Source organism: Verticillium dahliae, genomic scaffold, assembly GCF_000150675.1.
Source record: "Verticillium dahliae VdLs.17 supercont1.15 genomic scaffold, whole genome shotgun sequence".
Classification (NCBI taxonomy): domain Eukaryota; kingdom Fungi; phylum Ascomycota; class Sordariomycetes; order Glomerellales; family Plectosphaerellaceae; genus Verticillium; species Verticillium dahliae.
The window spans coordinates 730,412-749,757 of record NW_009276934.1 but is presented as its reverse complement, the minus strand read 5'-3'; the positions used below and the strand labels follow the sequence as shown (position 1 = coordinate 749,757).

The 19,346-nt window shown below is 53.3% G+C and overlaps 8 protein-coding genes across 8 annotated transcripts in view; 6 read left to right on the top strand and 2 right to left on the bottom strand.

Moving 5' to 3' along the window:
• Positions 1-1,204: 1,204 nt before the first annotated feature.
• VDAG_07119 (rhamnogalacturonate lyase) lies at positions 1,205-3,296 on the top strand (the record flags this gene model as incomplete). The annotated part of the gene is made up of 2 exons (XM_009656024.1): positions 1,205-1,983; positions 2,069-3,296. 2 exons carry the CDS (start codon positions 1,205-1,207, stop codon positions 3,294-3,296), a joined length of 2,007 nt encoding a protein of 668 aa, XP_009654319.1.
• Positions 3,297-3,580: 284 nt separating this feature from the next.
• On the bottom strand, positions 3,581-4,700 carry VDAG_07118 (uncharacterized protein; the record flags this gene model as incomplete). The annotated part of the gene is made up of 2 exons (XM_009656023.1): positions 3,581-4,465; positions 4,593-4,700. The coding sequence occupies 2 exons, from the start codon at positions 4,698-4,700 to the stop codon at positions 3,581-3,583; spliced, it is 993 nt and encodes a 330-aa protein (XP_009654318.1).
• A 1,436-nt stretch (positions 4,701-6,136) lies between these two features.
• Positions 6,137-7,204, top strand: VDAG_07117 (uncharacterized protein; the record flags this gene model as incomplete). The annotated part of the gene is made up of 5 exons (XM_009656022.1): positions 6,137-6,178; positions 6,242-6,400; positions 6,461-6,567; positions 6,652-6,968; positions 7,017-7,204. The coding sequence occupies 5 exons, from the start codon at positions 6,137-6,139 to the stop codon at positions 7,202-7,204; spliced, it is 813 nt and encodes a 270-aa protein (XP_009654317.1).
• Positions 7,205-8,017: 813 nt separating this feature from the next.
• On the top strand, positions 8,018-9,614 carry VDAG_07116 (aromatic and neutral aliphatic amino acid permease; the record flags this gene model as incomplete). The annotated part of the gene is made up of 4 exons (XM_009656021.1): positions 8,018-8,202; positions 8,262-8,695; positions 8,781-8,906; positions 8,965-9,614. The coding sequence occupies 4 exons, from the start codon at positions 8,018-8,020 to the stop codon at positions 9,612-9,614; spliced, it is 1,395 nt and encodes a 464-aa protein (XP_009654316.1).
• Positions 9,615-10,274: 660 nt separating this feature from the next.
• VDAG_07115 (uncharacterized protein) lies at positions 10,275-11,323 on the top strand (the record flags this gene model as incomplete). The annotated part of the gene is made up of 2 exons (XM_009656020.1): positions 10,275-10,509; positions 10,557-11,323. 2 exons carry the CDS (start codon positions 10,275-10,277, stop codon positions 11,321-11,323), a joined length of 1,002 nt encoding a protein of 333 aa, XP_009654315.1.
• Positions 11,324-12,429: 1,106 nt separating this feature from the next.
• Positions 12,430-14,463, top strand: VDAG_07114 (cytochrome b2). The gene is made up of 7 exons (XM_009656019.1): positions 12,430-12,774; positions 12,828-12,957; positions 13,010-13,084; positions 13,135-13,277; positions 13,329-13,353; positions 13,408-13,836; positions 13,893-14,463. The coding sequence occupies exons 1-7, from the start codon at positions 12,458-12,460 to the stop codon at positions 13,923-13,925; spliced, it is 1,152 nt and encodes a 383-aa protein (XP_009654314.1). The 5' UTR covers positions 12,430-12,457; the 3' UTR covers positions 13,926-14,463.
• On the bottom strand, positions 14,316-17,884 carry VDAG_07113 (uncharacterized protein; the record flags this gene model as incomplete). Its single annotated transcript, XM_009656018.1, has 13 exons — positions 14,316-14,435; positions 14,502-14,880; positions 14,950-15,337; positions 15,397-15,447; positions 15,556-15,611; positions 15,695-15,841; positions 15,913-15,931; positions 16,001-16,112; positions 16,150-16,281; positions 16,368-16,481; positions 16,541-16,564; positions 16,660-17,460; positions 17,534-17,884. 13 exons carry the CDS (start codon positions 17,882-17,884, stop codon positions 14,316-14,318), a joined length of 2,694 nt encoding a protein of 897 aa, XP_009654313.1.
• Positions 17,885-19,006: 1,122 nt separating this feature from the next.
• Positions 19,007-19,346, top strand: part of VDAG_07112 (L-aminoadipate-semialdehyde dehydrogenase large subunit) — a gene marked incomplete at both ends in the record, with an annotated part of 4,019 nt that continues 3,679 nt past the window's right edge. The window contains one exon of the mRNA XM_009656017.1: positions 19,007-19,262. Within this exon, the coding sequence (XP_009654312.1) occupies positions 19,007-19,262 (256 nt within the window). The remainder of the gene's footprint in view (positions 19,263-19,346) is intronic.

Below are 19,346 nucleotides of genomic sequence, written 5' to 3'. Positions count from 1 at the left end.
ACTGCTTTGCTACGAAATTTCGAAGATACATCCAGCCAGCGTCCACAGCAATTGCTTGGAGGCGTTGCTGATTTTCGCTTTGAACTCTCTCCTCTCGGTCCTCATCTCTTACTCCCTAGATTCTACAACAAGAAGGCTTAGCGAGAATACCCCAGTTCCAGCATAAGGAGGAAGTTATTGTTTAATGCAGCTGACGCAACTTGTTGCTTGGCGTTTCGTTACCGAATTCAATTCTTTTCGCAGGTTCGCAGGCATCGTACACTCTTCGAAACATCTATTTACAGGACCAAAGCCCATGATACATTGGGGAATCCTTCTGCTGCACAACCAATTCTCATTTAAGCCGCTTCAAGCCCGTCGTTGATCTCCTGCAGGTGTGTCCAGCCGCATCCACGTTGCATAGTCCGGCGGGCCTGAGAGAGTCGGCGTCGGCAAGCTCGGCGCATGATTTGGCGAGTGCCAGATATCCATGACATCAGATTGCTCGCAGCCGCGCGAAGGAGGCGGGTGCAGCTTGTTATGGAGCCGAGAAACAGAGGGCGATCTTGCTGCACTCACGACGATTATCTCGCAACTAGTAGGGTGATTACAGCTCATAACGAGTGAAAGGTAACATGAAGACGGCCAGGTCTTTAAGTAACAGGTCGCTGTGGGCGGTCACGCTGGGTGCCGTACAGCCGAAGAATCAAAGAACTGCGACGTATATGTAGTCTTTGAGGCTAGGTCGCTTCAACATATGTACTGCAGATCAAACTGCGGCGAATCGGTTGAAGGGCACCGTCGCGAGGGTGACAAGGGGGTCACTGTTTGGTCCGACGGCCGAGGACGGAGAAATTGGCCGCACAGAATCCTCCACGTGAGGGAAATCAAGCCGAAATACCCTCATCGACGAGAAGAAATGGCCCCTGTCACCTTCCCCATACCATACCCCAGATCTTGTCCCGCTCCAATCCCCCGCACCGCCAAGTTGGACATCGCGGGTGTCGATCTGCTCGGTTCCCATTAGCCCGTGGAGCGACGTGATCCCAAAATGGAGGTCTGCTCCCCGTCGGCGATATTGCCCCCCCGCACTTGATGAACGTTATAATTTGAGAATCTGCCAGTGGGATAGCATGATGGGTTTTATTTTTCTCATTCGGAGAAGCTAGCACAGCCTTTTCTGATCTGAAGACGGCTTCCAATCGAGCCTACGGTACCAGTCAAGATGCGTCTCGCCGGATTGAAATCGGCCGCTCTCTTCGCCGGAGCTGCCACGGCACTGAAAGCCGCCGAAAATGCGACTCACTACACGCTGCAAAATGAGAGGCTGTACGTGGCTGTTGGCAAAAGCAACGGCCAGGTTGTCGACTTGAGCCTGGACAATGTCGACCTTCTGGGACCTGTCAGCGGCAACTCCGGTAAAGGTCCGTATCTCGACTGTTCCTGCATCCCCACAGGTTTCTGGACGCCCGGCGGCACCGCCAAGTACCAGCTCGTCGAAGGTGTCGACTCGACGGGCACCCCCTACGGTGGCATCATTATGGGCGACACGTACGCTCCGACCAACCAGTCACTGTACCAGTACTGGTTCCTGCGCGGCGAGGAGACGGGCCTCCATGTCTTCTCTCGCGTCACCTACTTCAACGAAACGACGCCCTTCCTGCGCGGTCTCGGAGAGCTGCGCACCCTCTTCAGGCCCAATACGAACCTGTGGACCCATCTAGTTGGCAGCGAGGACAATTGGGCTCCCAAAGTGTCGGCCGCTGGGAATGCGGCCGGTGTCACGGTCCAGGACGCGACCACCTACGTCGGCAACACGCCTAATGATCCTTATGCCTCGCAGTATTCGGATTACTTTACCAAGTACACATTTGCCGAACTCTGGCGCAACCATGACGTTCACGGACAGTACGCCGACGGCAGCACATCGCCCGATGGCAACACGTACGGTGCTTGGCTCGTTCACAACACACGTGAGACGTACTATGGTGGTCCGCTACACTCGTGAGTGACGTCCTCGATTGTCTTCCCTGAATCACACTCTAGTTTCTTGGTGATAGCCTTTTTGACCATGTCTGACCTGTTACAGTGACCTCGTCGTTGACGGAATCGTCTACAACTACATGGTCTCCGGCCACCACGGCGCTCCCGTGCCTAACATCACGCACGGCTTCGACCGCACGTTTGGGCCGCAGTTCTACTACTTCAACCAGGGTGGCCCGAAGACTTCGCTTCAAGACCTGAGGCAAGATGCCGCACAATACGCCGATCCCGAGTGGAATGCCGAGTTCTACGACAGCATTGCCAAGCATGTGCCCAACTACGTACCAACATCGCAGCGCACTACTTTTACGGCCAACATCAAGCTGCCGCGTGGTGCCAAGCGAGTCATTGCCGTTCTGTCCGAGAACAAGCAGGACTTCCAGCTCAACGTGTTCGACACCAAGTCCCTCCAGTACTGGGCCGAGGTCGGATGCAATGGCAAGATCAGGATTCCCCGCGTCAAGGAGGGCACTTACCGACTGACCGTCTACGCGGACGGCGTGTTTGGCTGGTTCATCCAAGACGACGTCAAGGTCTCGTCGACCGAGCCGCACGGTCTCGGCGGCGGCAGCGGTGCTCTCGAGTGGAAGGAAGAGTCCGCAGGCAAGGAGATCTGGCGCATCGGCAAGCCCGACAAGTCGGCGGGCGAGTACCGCCACGGCTACGCCCTGGACACGTCAAAGCCGCTGCAGCCGGAGCAGTACCGCATCTACTGGGCGCAGTGGGACTTCCCGACCGACTTCCCCGAAGGCGTCAACTACAAGGTCGGCGAGAGCAAGGCCGACGTAGACTTCAACTACATCCACTGGAGCGTCTTCGGCGGCCGCGGCAACTCGGTGCGCCCGGAGCAGGTCCGCGACAAGATCAACAACTGGACCGTCGAGTTTGACCTCGACCGCGACCAGCTGCAGAGCGCCAAAACAGCGACGCTGACGGTGCAGCTCGCCGGCGCCAAGACGGCCAACGGCAACAACAAGTGGGGCGGCATCCTGCCGGGCGAGAAGTACAGTAACCTGCCGTACACTGTCGCGCTCAACGGCGTCGAGGAGGAGACCTGGGTCATCCCGTACTGGCGGTCCGGGTCGTGCGGCGTGCGCAGCGCCGTCGTCTGCCAGAACATTGAGTACAAGTTCCGCTTCTCGGCTGCGAATCTCGAGGAGGGCGCCAACAAGTTCATCCTCAGCCTGCCGTACAACGCCACGAATACCGAGGGGGCGTTGCTCGTCAACGCGCTGTATGTGCAGTATGATGCACTGCGGTTCGAGCTCGAGTAGGCTGTCTGTCATGCCAGCAGTGTTTGGCATTTTTGTTTTGTGGTACATAAGAGGCCATTGTTACATGAAGGGTAATAACTAAAAATGAATGGAAATATCGTCCTTTGACAGATTTGGATGCTGTTGATCGAAATGCTCCTCTTTTGGTAGTTGTTGCTCCACCGTTGAAGAGGTAGGAATAAGCACCCGTAACCTGGTGTACATTGACAAGAACGCCCTGAAAAAGTATGTTGCTTCGCCATCGAAATCGTCATGAGCTTCCAACCATCTGCGTCATTCTTCAATTACAGCAACGCTGACCGACAAGCAAAGTGTGGCACCAACACGCTGGAGCTGAACACGTATGACAGCTTGTCTATGTAATCAACCTCCCGATCCTCATCGGAGGCGAGATCATCTTGCGTCCACAAAGCGTGCAGCAGCCATCGCACGGACCGTAGGTCTCTATCGCGTCCGCGATCGTTGGCCGCCCCGAGCAGATCCAGAACACGAACCCTCGCCTCGTCAGTGCGAGCTTCGCTGCCGAGGATGAGGAGTGGCAGTGGCCTTTCGCAGCTGCTGATGAGGCTCGTCATGCGCAGTCCTCGTTCTACCAGCGAAGGGATGTCTGATTCTGGTACGACAGACTCGCCCGTCACGCGACTCATGTAGATGATGGTCGATATTCGGTATGCCTCCGCTTTAGCTGCTCGTACCTTCGCCACAGCATCTCCCGTCATCTGATCTCCTGAGGTCCGCATCTTTCGCACCTGGTGTCCCAGTTCTCTCACGCGTGTCCTGTACTGGGTTGTCCGGGCTGCTCTGTCGTGTCGCGGCACTAACTCGGCTACGACGCTTGATAGCACATTCAAAGGTTCGAACATGATGTTGTGTCTGAGGCCTTCTTTCATGTAATGGGCACTGGTATCGAGGAGTCTGTCATCCACTGTTGTCCAAGGGTTGTGCGTCGGTTTTGTGTACTCCGCCGCATCGTCCTTCGCCTCCTGTCTGGGCGCTCTCCAGTGGCGCAGGCTGAAGCGAGCGAGCAGACCATGGTAGTAGACCCACTCTAATATTGAGCTGCCATCGGTGATGGAACAGAAAGCAGCCGTGGAATGACTGCGGACAATGCTCGTGGCGCCTCGGAGGTAGAAGAGCCATTGATTGGTGGTTTCCGCAGTCTGTTGTGTCTAGATTTGAAGTCTGTACGTCAGTCAATCTTCCGAAGAACTATGCATAACCATGCGGCTCAGCCTGAGAACGTTTGATCCTTCATCACTCAAAGGCGGGTTTGGGGACGCGAAGTATTGAACCAACCTCGAAGACGCTGAGCACCATACTGGCTGCTACGTGCTGGACTGCGATCTTCACATCGGTCGCCTGACTGACGGATTTACTGAGGGCCTGTAGAGCCGACAACTTCATTTCCTCCGCCCTTAAACCGTGGCCGTGGCGATAAAGAGCAGAAAGGGCCAGCAGTGCTCGCTGCAGGGCTGAAGTAGATGACGAGCCATCTGACAGCGCGATTCTTTGGAGTGCGAGGCCCAGCGGCTGCGCGCTGAAGGTTACCATCTTTTCGGAAAGGCAATGTTGGTCTGCGCCATGTCAGCATTTATGAAAACATCTAACGACCAAACCGAAAACCACAACCAGAGTCAAGTTACTGACAGTAGTACAGGAGATCCATCTCCGGCGCGGTCAACCCGGAGGAAGACCATGACAGTGGGTATTGGGGGCTCGGCGTAATGGACCTCTGTCGTGATTTGAGGGATGCACATAATCGCATGTCCCATGAAGAGACATTTATCATGTGAAAAGGCCCTGGAGATTTATGGTTCTCCTTGCTGCCTCCCATGGAGTGAGTGCTTCTGCTCACGACGAGGCGCTTCTTGTTGCCGTCTTTCGGCCAAGACAACCGAATCCCGTAGCCTTGACATTTTCTATTCGACCGAATGCAGTTGCTGCATTGTGGAAAAACACGGTCACAGCTGATTTTGCGCTCTACACGGGTGAGTTCTACTGCGTTCAACAGGCCCCAGCCTGCCACGCAGAGGGGCCATAACAGGACATGGTATCCGTACCTATGCAGGTTCCGCACCGCTTCTTGGAGGAAATCCCGGCGCTGTCAGATTCGAGATGATGTTTCGGCTTCATAGCGACGGACGACGACGTCACTTGCTCGGTAAAATCCATATAATGTCGTGTAGCGAGCGGAAAATCATGGTGGTTCGCAAAAAGATGCCTGTTATAACTTGCTTGTCTCAACGTACGATAGAGGGGTTGATTTCTAAGCACATGGTGGTGATGCCTCCAAGCTGACGGTCCCACGCTGACCCCTGCACCACAGCGGTCATGCTAGCGGGCCAAGGAATAGCGCCTCAAGACCGCATTGGGTGCTTAGACGTTGTGCAAGATAGGTGCTGGCAACTTTTTGCGAAGCGAATGGACCAGTCATGAGCACTACAGCAAAACTGTGACGGGAGACGCCAAATACCGCGACGAGAATTGTCTGGTGGCACCATTGTTGCGAACTTGAAAACACGTGCCGGTCAGATTGATCGGTCAAAATGCCTTGTGAAGGCACGCAAAGTCCGCAGCAAGTTTTTGCGATTCTGCGATCTCACAAACAGAACATTACCAAGCAGCTTCGATTTCAAACCGTCGCCGTGCTCGCCGAAGCTGGTGAACACGTCACGATGTTCAATTGTGTATATAAAGTCGGTGCCTAGGTAGCCAAGTGCTGAAGTTCCGTCTCTATCCTGTATCAAATCGTCTCATGCCGAATAGTTCCCTCACAGGTACAAGCCGACTTCAAGATTGAAAGAAAGAGTTTCTACCGTGAAACAGATAAAAACACAACAATGCCTTCTTATCTCATCACTGGCGTCAACCGCGGTATCGGTGTAAGGCTGCCATCATCAGCGAGTTTCGGCCGTGAAGCTTCAAGAACTAACTCTGTTGTTTAGTGGGGTTTCTTGCAGCACCTCTCTGCTGATACCAACAACACCGTCATTGGCACAGTTCGCAACAAGGCTGCTACAGAGAAGCGAGTCGCCGAAGAGCTTGATGGCAGAGCCAACATCCACATCCTAGAGGTTGAGCTGACTGATTACGAAAGCATCAAGGTGAGTCTCTGTTGCGGGCGACATGCAAATGGTGACTCGGGAAGCGGCTAACACCTTCAGGCTTCCGTTGGAGAGGTCACCAAGTTGACGGGTGGCAAACTGGACTATCTCATTGCCAACGCTGGGTTTATCTCAGATTGGTCATCCGTATTCTCGCTTGGCAAGCTGTAAGTACCATCCCCTGCCCATGTGCTTTTCGAAGAACTTGTACATCATGGCCGGGCAACGGCATGGCTGATGATATCTGTCAGTGGCCAGAGCCCCAAGGAGCTAGAGGACGACCTCATCTACAGCTTCAAGGTGAATGCTGTGGGACCTGTTCATCTTTTCAACCTCTATCTGCCCCTGGTCTTGAAGGGAGATGCCAAGAAGGTCATTGCAATTACTTCGGGCATGGCTGATCTGGACTTGATCAACGACTATCGGATCGACGTGGCTGGTCCTTATTCCATCAGCAAAGGCGCTCTAAACGTGGCGGTTTCCAAATTTCACGCGCAGTATGCCGATCAGGGCGTTTTGTTCATGGGAATATGCCCTGGCACAGTCGAGACTGGCCATTATGACGATTGTAAGTCATGGTACCAATATGCTTCAGTAAGTACTAACGGCCGTCAAGTGAGCGAAGAGGCACAGGATGGCGCCATGAAGTTGACAGAAAAGTTCAACAAGTACGCACCTGGCACTAAGCCCAAGACTCCGGAGGCAGCTGTCGTGAAGGTCTTGGAAGTGGTATACGGATCGAGCCTCGAGAATGGGCGTGGTGGAGCCTACATCTCTCACCTGGGTACCAAAAGATGGCTCTGAAGGGCTGTGAAGCTCTTTCTACGCTCCGGTCCCCACGATAAGACAGTCACTGGGAGACTTGACCCAGTGCCCTGCGAACCTCTTCGGTCTTGTCGTTCCTGCTGGCTGTTGTCTCTGCCTGTACTTCGGGATAATTCTTGTTGCGAGCAAAGTCTTCCGGGCCGAAGCCTTCGGTTACGAGGGATTCCGTAGTTATGAGAATACTCATGGCGTGCAGCACCCGTGACACCAGACCGACGTCAGATGTTCAATGTCTTGTGGCGTGTCAATCGGTGCCGATCCGTCGGCACGCTTTTCAAGACATGAAGATATGTAACAAATTCTGAATAATCGCCGCCACATGGTCTGATCAGCCAGAAAACAAGCCGCAGGGAGTTGTCAAAGCGAGTTAGAGTTGGCGCCGTGCTGGAGGTGCCTCAAAGGGGCTGTCCACAAAATGCGGGCCAAAAGTGGGTAGAAAGACGTAACAACAACTGCTGAATTTTCGCCGGCCAGCCAGATTTCGACGGAGATTCCAAAACGAGTTAAGCTTTTTCAATGTGAATGGTGTCATGAAAACTCGTCCGCATGGTATGTGTGTCACGTCGGGTCAGCCAGGGCGGAACGGACCGCAGGTGAGTCAGTCCCTGGCAGACGGAGTGCATCATGGTTTTCTTAAAACATCCTTCCACGCACAAATGCCGAAGAGCATCTTGAAAACGAATCCGGGGCCCCTCAATTTGCACCTTACTTGCATGCCGAAGCTCCACCACCTCGAACGATACTACTCACTTCTTGATTGAGCTTGTAACCATTGTTGAAACTGAAGTCATCATGGGTAAGGACGAAGAGGCGACGGGAGCCCCAGCCGACCCCGTAGACCAGGGCGAGCTTGGCTCTCATCAAAGCTCAAAGGGTGCCAACAACGACGCACCCCCGCCACCGTTTCCCGAAAACGTGGGAGGTCTCGTCGAGAAAGACGAAGGCGAGCTCATCGACTTCAAGACCCTGCACTGGTTGTGAGTTCACGTCTACTATCCAATGTACACAACGCCATGGCATCCTAACATCAGCACAGACAAGGAGGCATTGTGTTGGTCGCCGAAACGGTTTCCTTGGGCATCCTGTCGCTTCCGTCTGTGCTCGCTACTGTTGGACTCGTCCCTGGAATCATTTTGATCTGCACGGTCAGCGCGCTGGCTACATACTCCGGCTTGCTTCTAGCCGAGTTCCGAAAACAGTATCCCTTTGTGCAAAACTTTGGCGATGCTGTTGAACTTATTGGAAAACCCATCGGGATGGGCTCCGTCTTTCGCGAGGTGTTCGGGTGGGCTCAGACTATCCTGCAGATCTTCCTCATTGGAGGCCACATCCTCATGTGGACGATATGCATGAACACCCTCACCAATGGCACGACCTGCACTGTCGTTTGGGCGGCGGTCGGCATGCTTGTCTTCTGGGTATTCAATGTGCCGAGGACGTTGAAATGGACAAGCTGGATGTCAGCTGCATGTAAGTTACGCCTTCAATGGGGGCTTCTACTTTCGATACCTTGGCTTACTCGTTTACCCTGAAGCTTGCATATCCATCATCGTAGCTGTATTCATCACAGTCATTGCTGTTGCCATTGAGAAGCCGATTGGCAATGGGCCCATTGACGTCTTCAAGTCTCTCGGTTTCTCGCCAGCATTCCTTGCAGTCACCAATATCGCAGGCGCATTTTGTAAGCCATCTTGACACACCACAAGCAGTGTACCTTCGACTAACCAGCTCCCTGACAGCGAGTCACTCCATCTTCTTCAGCGTCATTGCTGAATTCAAGAACCCCGATGACTGGCCCAAGGCACTGGCGTTCCTTCAAATCACAGATACGACGCTCTACATCATCGCAGCTGTCGTCATTTACGTCTATGTCGGGCCAGACGTTCCATCTCCAGCATTGTCTGCGGCTGGCAGTGCTACAGTTCGCAAGGCTATATGGGGCGTCGCGATTCCCACCATCGCAATTGCCGCTGTCATTTACGCCCACGTCGCATCACAGTACATCTTCACGCGCATCTTCGGGAACACGAAGCATGTCGTGCGCAGGACACGCCTATCCACGATATGGTGGCTTCTCATCACCCTGGGTGTCTGGGGCCTCGGCATGGTCATTGCCGAGTCAATCCCGATCTTTAATAACCTGCTGGGACTTGTGTCTGCTGCCTTTGCCAGTTGGTTCTCGTTTGGCTTGCCAGGTATCTTTTGGCTCTGGATGCACTACGGCAATTGGTTCACAAACTTGAAACAGTGCTGTCGCTTCGCCGCGACATCTCTTCTGCTGGTGGTAGGCATTGTTCTGTGCGTCCTCGGACTTTGGGTTTCGATTGAGTCCATCGCCAATGGTGGCGCTGGCTCTAAGCCTTGGACTTGCGAAAGTAACGCTGTATAAAAAGGTCAAATAGGACCAACTTGCGCCGTCAACAGCTGTCTGTACATCAAATGACACGATACCACGCAGATTCGTCGGCGCATGTTTATCGGTCATATCATCTCACACAACATGTATCAATTTGAAATGACGGGCAGTCAAAGGAGACTCACGTCGATGGATTCGGCCCAGGTATGCGACACTTAGCCCGGTTCGCCGCGATGTATTCCCCGTTCATCTCGGACGAGTATGACCAGCGCTGTGGGCTCCGGGTTCGGCTTGAAAAGATTCAACTACCGCCGACCCATGTCCAAACAGTGGCGAAGCGCTTGCCCCATCTCGGGCGCAAAGCCGTGGCGTGATACGCTGGCTGCCGTTCTTCTGATAGCGCGGCCGGGGAGCGTTTCACGAGCCTGAGGACCCCTTGTTGGCTGATGATGACCCCTGTGGGAGGATCGACAATCTACGCGCGACGACGGTGGAAATCATGGGAAATTCAATTCATGGAGAGCCACGCGTTGCAAGAGCCACTCGGCCGACGAACCTTCAAAAAGGAGCCTCAATCCAACGGCAGAGGCTGTTGACTGCGGCATCACGTCTGAGCTCTCATTTTCAGGCTTGGGTCAGTCACTCATTTTTCTGTCATTCGTTCATCACAGTACTACTCTTCATACATCCATCATGCAGTCACTCGCTCTTTTCTTGGCCGGCGCTGGCGTCGCCAATGCGTACACCATTGCCGTCGCCGAACGGTTCATGTACAAGAATATTGATCCCATTGTCGTGCCTGGGAAATACACCAGCCATATGCATAGCTTTTTCGGGTCGGATGCCGTGACTGTCAATACGACTACCTCGAAGGAACTTCAGGCTGGCTGTTCCACAGCCGAGAACCCCAACGACTTTTCATCCTACTGTGAGCTTCAGTGTCACCTCCATTAGATCGTGTGACTGACTTTTCAGGGGTCCCTACCCTCTTCGTTCGTAATGAGTCCGGCGCTACACCCGTACCCTTCTCCCGCTTCAGCGCGTACTACGTGTCCATCGAGAACGCCGAAGTCGCCATTCCTCAGGACTACAAGGCGGTGGCTGGCAAGTCCTCTGCCACAAAACAGGCCGACGTTGAACCCCTGGCGGGCATTGAATGGTTCTGCGAGAACGGCCCAGCAAAGGCAGACGGCGCCGACAAGGCCGCCTTCCCCACCAAGACCTGCGGCACCCATCTCCAGACCCTACTCCTCTTCCACGACTGCGTCAATGAGAAGACGCTCGAGTCCACCTACTCGGGAACCCACAACTGGGTGTCCTGGGGTGTTCCCGCGAACCGCTGCCCTGTCGGTATGAAGCGTATGCCTCAGCTCCGGTTCAGCATCCGCTACGATCTGCGTCGCCTCCTGCCGAACGGCTGGACCGGCGCGCCACCTCTGGAGCTGGCGTGCGGCTCGTCATACTGCACACACGGTGACTTCATCAATGGATGGCTGCCTGAGGCGGCTGAGAATATGCTCAAGTCCAACAGCAAGCGTGATTTCAAGGGCGTCGATGGGCCGAACGGCAAGTACAACGCCGGTTCCGTGTGCGGCGCAAAGAACGCCAAGGACGCAGACCCGAAGAACGGCACGAGCGACTACGAAAAGAGCCGTAAGATCCTCGGGCTGCGCAGCGTGACGCAGGCTGTGAGGAACTTGGCTCGTCGCCGCAAGACTCGTCGTGGTGTTACTGGATATTGAACTTTGGGTGCTCCGTAGCTCATCTGCCTCAATGCGGCACAGAGAGCATGATCGATCATTTGAGATCTGCTTCAGTTCCGATAGTTTCCGCCCTTATTCTTGTAAATTTATTGACTCGATCATCTTGACTCCCAAAACAGCCAGGCATTCCTAGAGATTTCCTTCACCAGCTGAACCTTCCTGTGTATTTGCTTTGCACCCAGTCTTCTGACACCGACATCACCCGTCGGCTTTTCGTCATGACAGTTTCATCCAATAGCGGGCGGCGTTGCGGTCGTTATCACAAACATTTGCTGGCTCCAGAGGCTTGCCCTCGGTCCCGATGTCTCAATGCTTAATCGCCCAGCCCTTTTCGAAAGCTAGCGACGCCCATCCGCCGGCACTTCAGGATGGAGTCGCCACCGTTGACCAATCTCTTCAGCACTAGCTCCGGTACTTGGAGAATGTGCCTGTCTAATCCGACGACTGCTGGCTCTTGTCCGAATTGTAGATTGGCATCAACGAGGCGTTCAACGCATCATTGATTCCTCCTCACGTTGTCAGCCAAGCCTGTGTTGTGGTCACAGCTAACCTCCACTCCATTCCAGCAGAATATTGGGATGCTGACCCAAAGCACGTTCTGCAGCTTGTCGCGGGAGTCGACTCTGCAACAAGTTTCTTACTCTGTCGCGATTTGAACGCGTGCTATATGGGGCCAAGACTCACAATCATGCGCCCAGGACGCATGGAATTCATTGGATTCAGGCCTCTGAGGCATTCCGATGCAAGGCGTCGCTCTTATCCCGAAGATGAAGTGCGACAAAAAGAGGGGTTGGCTGCATTCTCTCCCCTGAGAATCGCGAGTGAGATCGCGCAGTGGGTGTCTTACTTCGGACTTGGCAGCAGCGCCAACGTGAGAAGCCGTTCGGATCCGAGACATTGAGGGGTGGCGGGGATATGGTCGCGATGGCATTGCTGATTCCGGAGCGGTAGCCATGGGACTTCTCGGACGATAGCCTGGTCACAAATAGAAATGGCCCTTCCAATATGGGTACTTACGGATGTCCAGATTTTGTATATATGTGCTCGTGGTCAACTGGCAAAATCCAGTCGATCCACATAGAGATGCCGATCACACGATTGTTGCAGAACACAATGCACACCTCAAAATTTACTCTGGCATTTGCTTCGGCAGTCCTTGCGGCACGCCCGTTTCTCAACGAAGCAGACAATGGCTTGTTAGATGCGTTTGGAAATTTGTCTCCGGGCATGCTTCCGGACCTCTCCTCCATTGCTGGCCTTCCAGACTTCGACTTTGCCGCACGCAACTACTTGCCTCCGAGAAACTACACTTATTACCGTAACGCTGCAGGGGGCGAATGGTCTTATCGAAACAATCTGGAGGTTTTCCAGCGATATACCTTCAAACCAAGAGTAATGCGAGACGTGTCTCGCCTGCAAGAGTCCCTTGCGTTCGTAACTTCAATCAAGTGGGATGGACCCTTCAGTGACTGATCTCCACTAGTACAACCATATTGGGTTACAATTTTTCAGCGCCCTTCTTCATCGCTCCATGCGCTAGAGGAGTCTTTGGTCATCCAGATGCCGAGCTCAACCTAGTTCGTGGAGCTGCAGATGAGGACATATTATACATCGTGGGTCAGACTGTTCTTAACTGAGTTCTCTCCTGCTTACATCTGGCTATAGCCATCATTGCAGGCAACAATGTCTATGGAAGACATTGCGGCTTCTAAAGATGATGGACAAGTACTCTTTCAACAGGTTGGTTTTCGAAATCATTCCTGTTTTACTAGTACACTAACAGCTACCAGCTTTACCTGCCCCCTGGCGAAGACAACACGAAGAAGCTACTCCGGAGAACAGAAGCAACGGGCGCCAAGGCCATCGTTTTCACCGTCGATGCACCTGCAAATGGAGACAGGCAACGAGCCTACCGTCAACGGGGACGTACACCGTGAGTCTACTTTATCTCAATAAAAGTCATCATGCTAATCGTAGCTGGAAGTGAACCTGAATTCCAAGCAATAACAGTACGACCAGAATCCATCTCTTCTCAATGGAATGGACGTGGCTAACATTACCAGTGGGAGTACTACCGCAAGATCAGAAACATGACTTCGCTGCCCATTGTCCTGAAGGGGATTATGAGTGTAGAAGATGCTCAGGCAGCGGTCAGCAACGGCGTTCGTGCAATCATTCTGTCTAATCACGGTGGAAGACAGCTCGATGGCAGCCCTTCGTCGCTAGAGGTTGCACTCGACATCCACAAAGTGGCACCCGAAATCTTTAAACAAATCGAAGTATACGCCGATGGCGGGGTGCGCTACGGTACTGATGTGCTCAAGCTTTTGGCACTCGGCGTCCGAGCTGTTGGCGTTGGGAGGCCATTCATGTACGCCAACTCCTATGGATATGACGGCGTCTTACAAGCCATCCAGATGTTGAAGCGTCAGATTTCGGTTGACGCGGCGAATCTGGGGGTGATAGACCTTAAGAAGCTAGATGCCAGCTTTGTGAGTTACTTATGTTTGAGTTTGACAATGTCACAAGCGCTCACAACGGTACACAGGTCAACTGGACACCAAACCATTGGATGGGCTAAGATATTTGCAAAAGTAATGTCATCAATCTGTCCTGCGATACCCTGGGTTAAGTATGTTTGATGAGCCTCTCTGTACCGAAGGCGATGTACATGAGCTGGGCCGTTTGTGTCCTGATAATGAACAGAAAAAATTATTGTATACCACGGGCGCATAAGCTTCCTCAAGGACTTTTACCGAAAAAATGGAATGAAAGGGTGGGCGGTGAAGCTCCCTGAATGCATGCGCGCGTGTACTTCGGTGTGTTGTCGGTACAGTTCGGTTCGGTGACACTGCATCGTAATAAGTCGAATCATGTTCGTTGAAATCATGTAATTTGCTTCAATTTCAAGTAAATGGGAGCGAAATCAAGGATCCAGGCAACCTTTTTGACATCTCAACAGACGCCGACTTTACAAAGGACCTGAAATTGTCTCGGGTGCCTTTCCGGGCGTGTATGGCGGCAAGCTCGGGTCCAAGACACCCTCTGGATCGTCCCCGCCAGCTGGGCATGTGTTGAAGAAGACCCAGCCCTAAAAAAGTGTATGGTCAGTTTTCAGCGCAATCTTTTAGTTACCCTAAAGTAAATGTTTACTCACATGAGCTGTGTTTGGGTTAATCTCAACCACGTCGGCACGTCCCTGCCCTGAAAGGCTTGGAAACTGAAGGTTAGGGCCCCGGCTTGTTCCCTTAAAAACGCTGGCAGGCCTCCCCCATTTCCATGCGCTACCTGCATTCGACTCTCCTGGAGCTGCCTTTCCTTCATTGTAAAACACATTTGTGTTACCAGTGAACCTGTCAGAGTGAATGATATCCGACAGTCCGTCACCATTGACATCGGCGAAACGAAAGTCGGCTCGCTCTAGATTCTTGGTGTAATTGATCTGCCCGATATCTGTAGCTCCGGTAGCAAGATTGAGCATAGCGTGCATGAGGCCGTTGTGTTGAATGCAAATGTAGTCCGCTCTGCCGTCGCCACTATTCGGGGAGTGTCAGTACTTTCCCTGCAAGGAAGGGGAGATGGTGGAGCCATGAACGCTATCGTACTTGATATCCGCAAAGTGGTGAGAAGTATCGTAGTATAGGACTCCCCAACCAAGGGTGCAAAACCCTTTGGTGTCTGAGTACTTTTTGGGATCCTGGAAGCTGACCTTTCCGGGCTCCGACGTGCTAAGCCAGACTGTCAGCTCTCCAGAGACACGATCGACCGCGATAATGTCGGCCTTTCCATCCCCGTTCCAATCAGCTATGTGCAGAGCACGCCGCGTTACTCCTGTCTTGATCAGTGTAGTGCTACCCCATGCGACACTCTTATACCAGTCAAAACTGTTTGCCCGAGCCTTGTTGGGGAAAATGGTGATCTCTCCGAAGGCGGATATCCAGATGTAGTCGTCGAAGCCGGTTCCCGTCACGTCACCCCACCGAGCTCCATCGCCTGCACAAATGTGAGTTGGAGTTCTTCTGGTGAAATGGACTCTAGGCTCTCTGACGCACCTTTTTGCCATCGGCCACCATTTCCACCATTCACATTTTCCCAAATAGAGACTGTGCCGTCGCAAGTGCCAGTAGAGTCACAGTTGGTTCGTCTGAACACCCCATACTGCGTTGAATTTGTCAAGACATTGTGTTCAAAAAGTTAGGAAGCTGGCTTACTGACGTCTCTGAATCCGTCTCGCTTGTTGAAAACACGCCCGAATTTGGCCCTCTCGCTACAATTTTCGGTAGCCGTCAGTATGGCCGTCCATCTACACGGTTTGCGCTGGTCATTTGGAGATGACAGACCATAACTTACCGAGTGTCGCCGATGGCCTCGCCAATGTCAGGATGGGTAACTCCTGCATCTTGCCAGTACGGTATCATGCCCTGCTTCTCGCCACGCTTGTTTATCCACGTCGTCGTTTGACCCTGCGTGGTGAGCCAGAGCCAATCGCCGCGGCCACTAGATATTTCGATCCATGGTCAGTTTGTGAAGTCTCAAAGAGAAGCCTGGGACAGTTGAAGTCCACAAACGGGACCACTTCATTACTCACTCGCCGTTTATGTCAACTCGAGGAAAAATTAGTACCAGGGCCAGAGTATTTCCGTGTTCTGCACTTACCGAAGCGCACACCGCGGATGTCTCCCGTGTCCTTCGCGCTGAAGACAGGGCCTCCGGAACCAAGATCCTGCCAGTAGGCAGCTTCATTGCCGAGGCCTCCGTTTCGATGGCACTTGATCTGTGTCAATAGTGATCCTTCTCAGGCATACGAGGTAATTAACAGCAAGCCATACATGAATATTGCCGCCGTCGCGGATGACGCAGTAGTCAAGCCTACCATCGCCGTCGATATCGCCGAGACGAACGCGATCTTGTGCATAGCCAGCAATGGAATCCCGCCACTTGAGTAAAGTGTCAGTAGGCATGTATAGAACATGACATGCTCATGGCATGCAATGTTCAGTGGCAGTCACAGGTGTCGAATTACCTTGAAGACCACCCCAAACGACGGCACAGTTTGTTGGCGGGTGGAGTTGTTGATGGCTACAAATGGGGTACCATCTGATGAAATACAAATGTAGTCATCCAAGCCATCTCCGTTCTGCTCGCGTTGTCAGTCGTCGATGATGCATGTTCTACGCTTTCGGCAACATGAGCCACGTACCACATCGCCAAAATGGATGCCTACCGTAGCAAGTGGTCAGCTAGTTTCTTATAGCTACTTTTCAAGACAGAAGCTTACCTCTGTTGACACAATGGTGGCCAACACTGGCCCTGACTCCGGCGTCAAACTTGCCATCTCCTCGGTTGATATGTATGTCGATCTTGTTAGTGTCGCGGTTGATAAGAACGAGCTCGTCCAGGACTTGTTCCCTCGGGAGACCAGAGTCGATCAAATGTGCCCAGTACATCTCCGTTTCATTCGAAACCTTGTTCTTCCAGACCACGCCGCGCTCTTGGGAGCTCTGCTTGTACACGCCATCGTCGCGGATGGTAGGGTCGCCAGCAAACAGGAGCTTCACCTCTGATCCGTGAGGGTGGTTCAACTCGCTGCCAGGCTCTTTCTTACACATTGTCTTTCCTTCATCGTCTGTGAATCCTGCGGCTTTCGGCGTGTTCAGCCAATTTAGTCCATTGACTTGATCGATGGCCCAGATCCAGACGGCAGCCATCTTGCGGAAGCCTCCACGATTCGGGTGGAGAGGATCGTGGAAATCTTCTGGGAATTTTAGGAAGTCATCTTGCATCTCGGCAAGAAAGACTTTAGCAATTGGCTTTTCCAGGTCGCTGCCTTGATAGCTTTTGACAAGCCGGCGGTACTGATCGTTGATCTGAACAACTCTGGATTGAAAGTCTCTGTGGTGGAGAAGCGTGGAGAGGATGACAGTAGCATCAGGAGTGATAGAGAAGATGGTGTCGATCATGGCCTTCATGCGCTCTCCTGCGCCGGCTACCATGTCTTGAGAGGCGTCATTCGTGCCCGCATTGATAAGGTATAGGTTTGGCTGCCAAACGGGAGCAGTCGTGCGGAGTCTGGTATGAATCTGGTCGATCCGCTCTCCAGGAATAGCTTCGACGTTCTGGCGTGTGTCAGCCAAATGTCTCAAAAAGGACTGAATAGGATTTCTCCGGCGGAGCAATTCAGCGGCATACGTTGTCGGCCATGGTGCCTCCAGAGAGGCTTCCGACCATGTTCACTTTCCATCCATCCCAACGCAGTTTATCGCGTACAGCCTTGCGGAACCCATTCTTGTCCGTGTCGCCGGGCTCAGCCGGGTCGCCTCGCACGATGGAGGCTCCTACAGGCATGATTCGAAGGAAGAAATCTCGAGCCTCGACACGTCCTGCAAGGTTGCCACTTCTCCTTGGAAGCAAACGTCGGTGATCCACGAGATCCTCATTCGGGATGTCAATATCGCGAGGAAGAGCAGTGGCTGGTTGTGTAAGGTTGACGATGAAAATCCCCAGCGTCAAGGCGCTCATGCCAATGTTGATGGGCTTCATGGCATCAAAAGCGTTCCCGACGTCGATCTGGGCAACGATCCAGGAAATTTTCAATTCAGACAGAGCGAGGCATGACCAGGACCGCGATCTTCATATCATATGGAAGAAGACACAGCATATTAGCTCGACACGTTGTCAGTGTTGTCAGGGTTGGCAGTGGCATCCGCTTAAGCGGATCTGCAAGATTAGCCAAGTCATGCGGGCATCACTCTGAGATCCTTCAAAAGCCTAGCCAGGGGTGTCGGTCTCAATATAGCTGAATGGCACTAGTCGACTGAGGTGGTCAAACTGTTTTCGGCCAAACCATTAGGTTTGTGGCGAGGAATCAAGCTCCGTTTCGCAGTGAAGGCCCAAATAAGGCTCTCAGCCCGGCGTTCGGTGGTCGAGGGCAACTCTGCCGGGAAGGGTTTTTTTTTTGGAGGCTCGGTCCAGGCATGGATCGGCCGTCGATCAACTAAGGTACTCGGTTGGCATCTTCCCGTAAGAGCAAAGAAAAGGCTTTCGGTGACACGTCCGCTCGAATGCCTGGTCTCTTCGTTGCCGCGGCTTCCCTGCTGTCGGGCCCTCAACGTGAACGACAAGGGAAAAGCCAAACGACTTTGCCGTTACCTCGGTTTTCATGGTACTTGCGAGCTTCAAAGAATCAAAGGCCAGTCGTTCCATCTTGGTGCCAACAAATAGTGCCGTCGGAACCCCTGCTGAAGGATTGGGCTCATTCCCGAGTAGCGGCAAAAGACTGGCGGCGCAGGATCGGTTGCTGCCACGACGGGTCCCATTCTGGGTTCTATAAATACACGTCGAGGGTTAGTAACATCTTCTCCAGCTTCTACTTCTGGCTCGGTGTCCACGCCCGTGAAGCGGTCACTCCTTTGCACCCCTTGCGCAGCCCGGCCCAGCCAGTTCTCTTGGTTCTTCTGCCCCACACCGTTTGCCCCCTCAAGCCCCTGAATCTGTCGAGGAGTGTGAGGCGTGGCTGTGGAGGTGATGCGCGGGTCAGATGTGGCTGACTCTCGCTTTCGATGATGTAATCAATGGCAAAACCTCGGCGGCGTCCGATTTTGCGGGCGGTCCCCCACCATCCATCCCCCCGGGATCGGCAGCGTGCCACAGCATAATGCACAAATGCTTGTGCGCCCAATGCCCAAAACCGTCAACGTCAGTCAAAATTTTGTGTACACCGACAGTGGGGAGCCCCTGCCGTCTGTTGTGAGTCAACCAAGCACGCTGGATCCATCGACCCATCCAATTCAGCGCAGCAACCTCCGGGAAACACCATCAACGTCAAAGATTCAGAACATCGTGATCATGGCGTCAGGTAGTCCCAACAACGTGCTGCCGGACCCGACGGCTGACCTGCACTGGGGCGCCTTTCGTGGAGGTGAGCTTGACAGGAACACCCCCCCCCCCCCCCCCCCCTTGGGGGGGGGGGAGGAGGGTTTTTTTTTTCCTTCAAAAAAAAAAA

Excerpts from the sequence above, each read along its gene's own strand:
- VDAG_07114 (XM_009656019.1), top strand. The coding sequence starts at position 12,458 with ATGCACACCTCAAAATTTACTCTGGCATTTGCTTCGGCAGTCCTTGCG. Across the intron at positions 13,354-13,407 it reads CTGAATTCCAAGCAATAACA|TGGGAGTACTACCGCAAGAT; the intron begins GTACGACCAGAA and ends TAACATTACCAG. Across the intron at positions 13,837-13,892 it reads AGAAGCTAGATGCCAGCTTT|GTCAACTGGACACCAAACCA; the intron begins GTGAGTTACTTA and ends AACGGTACACAG.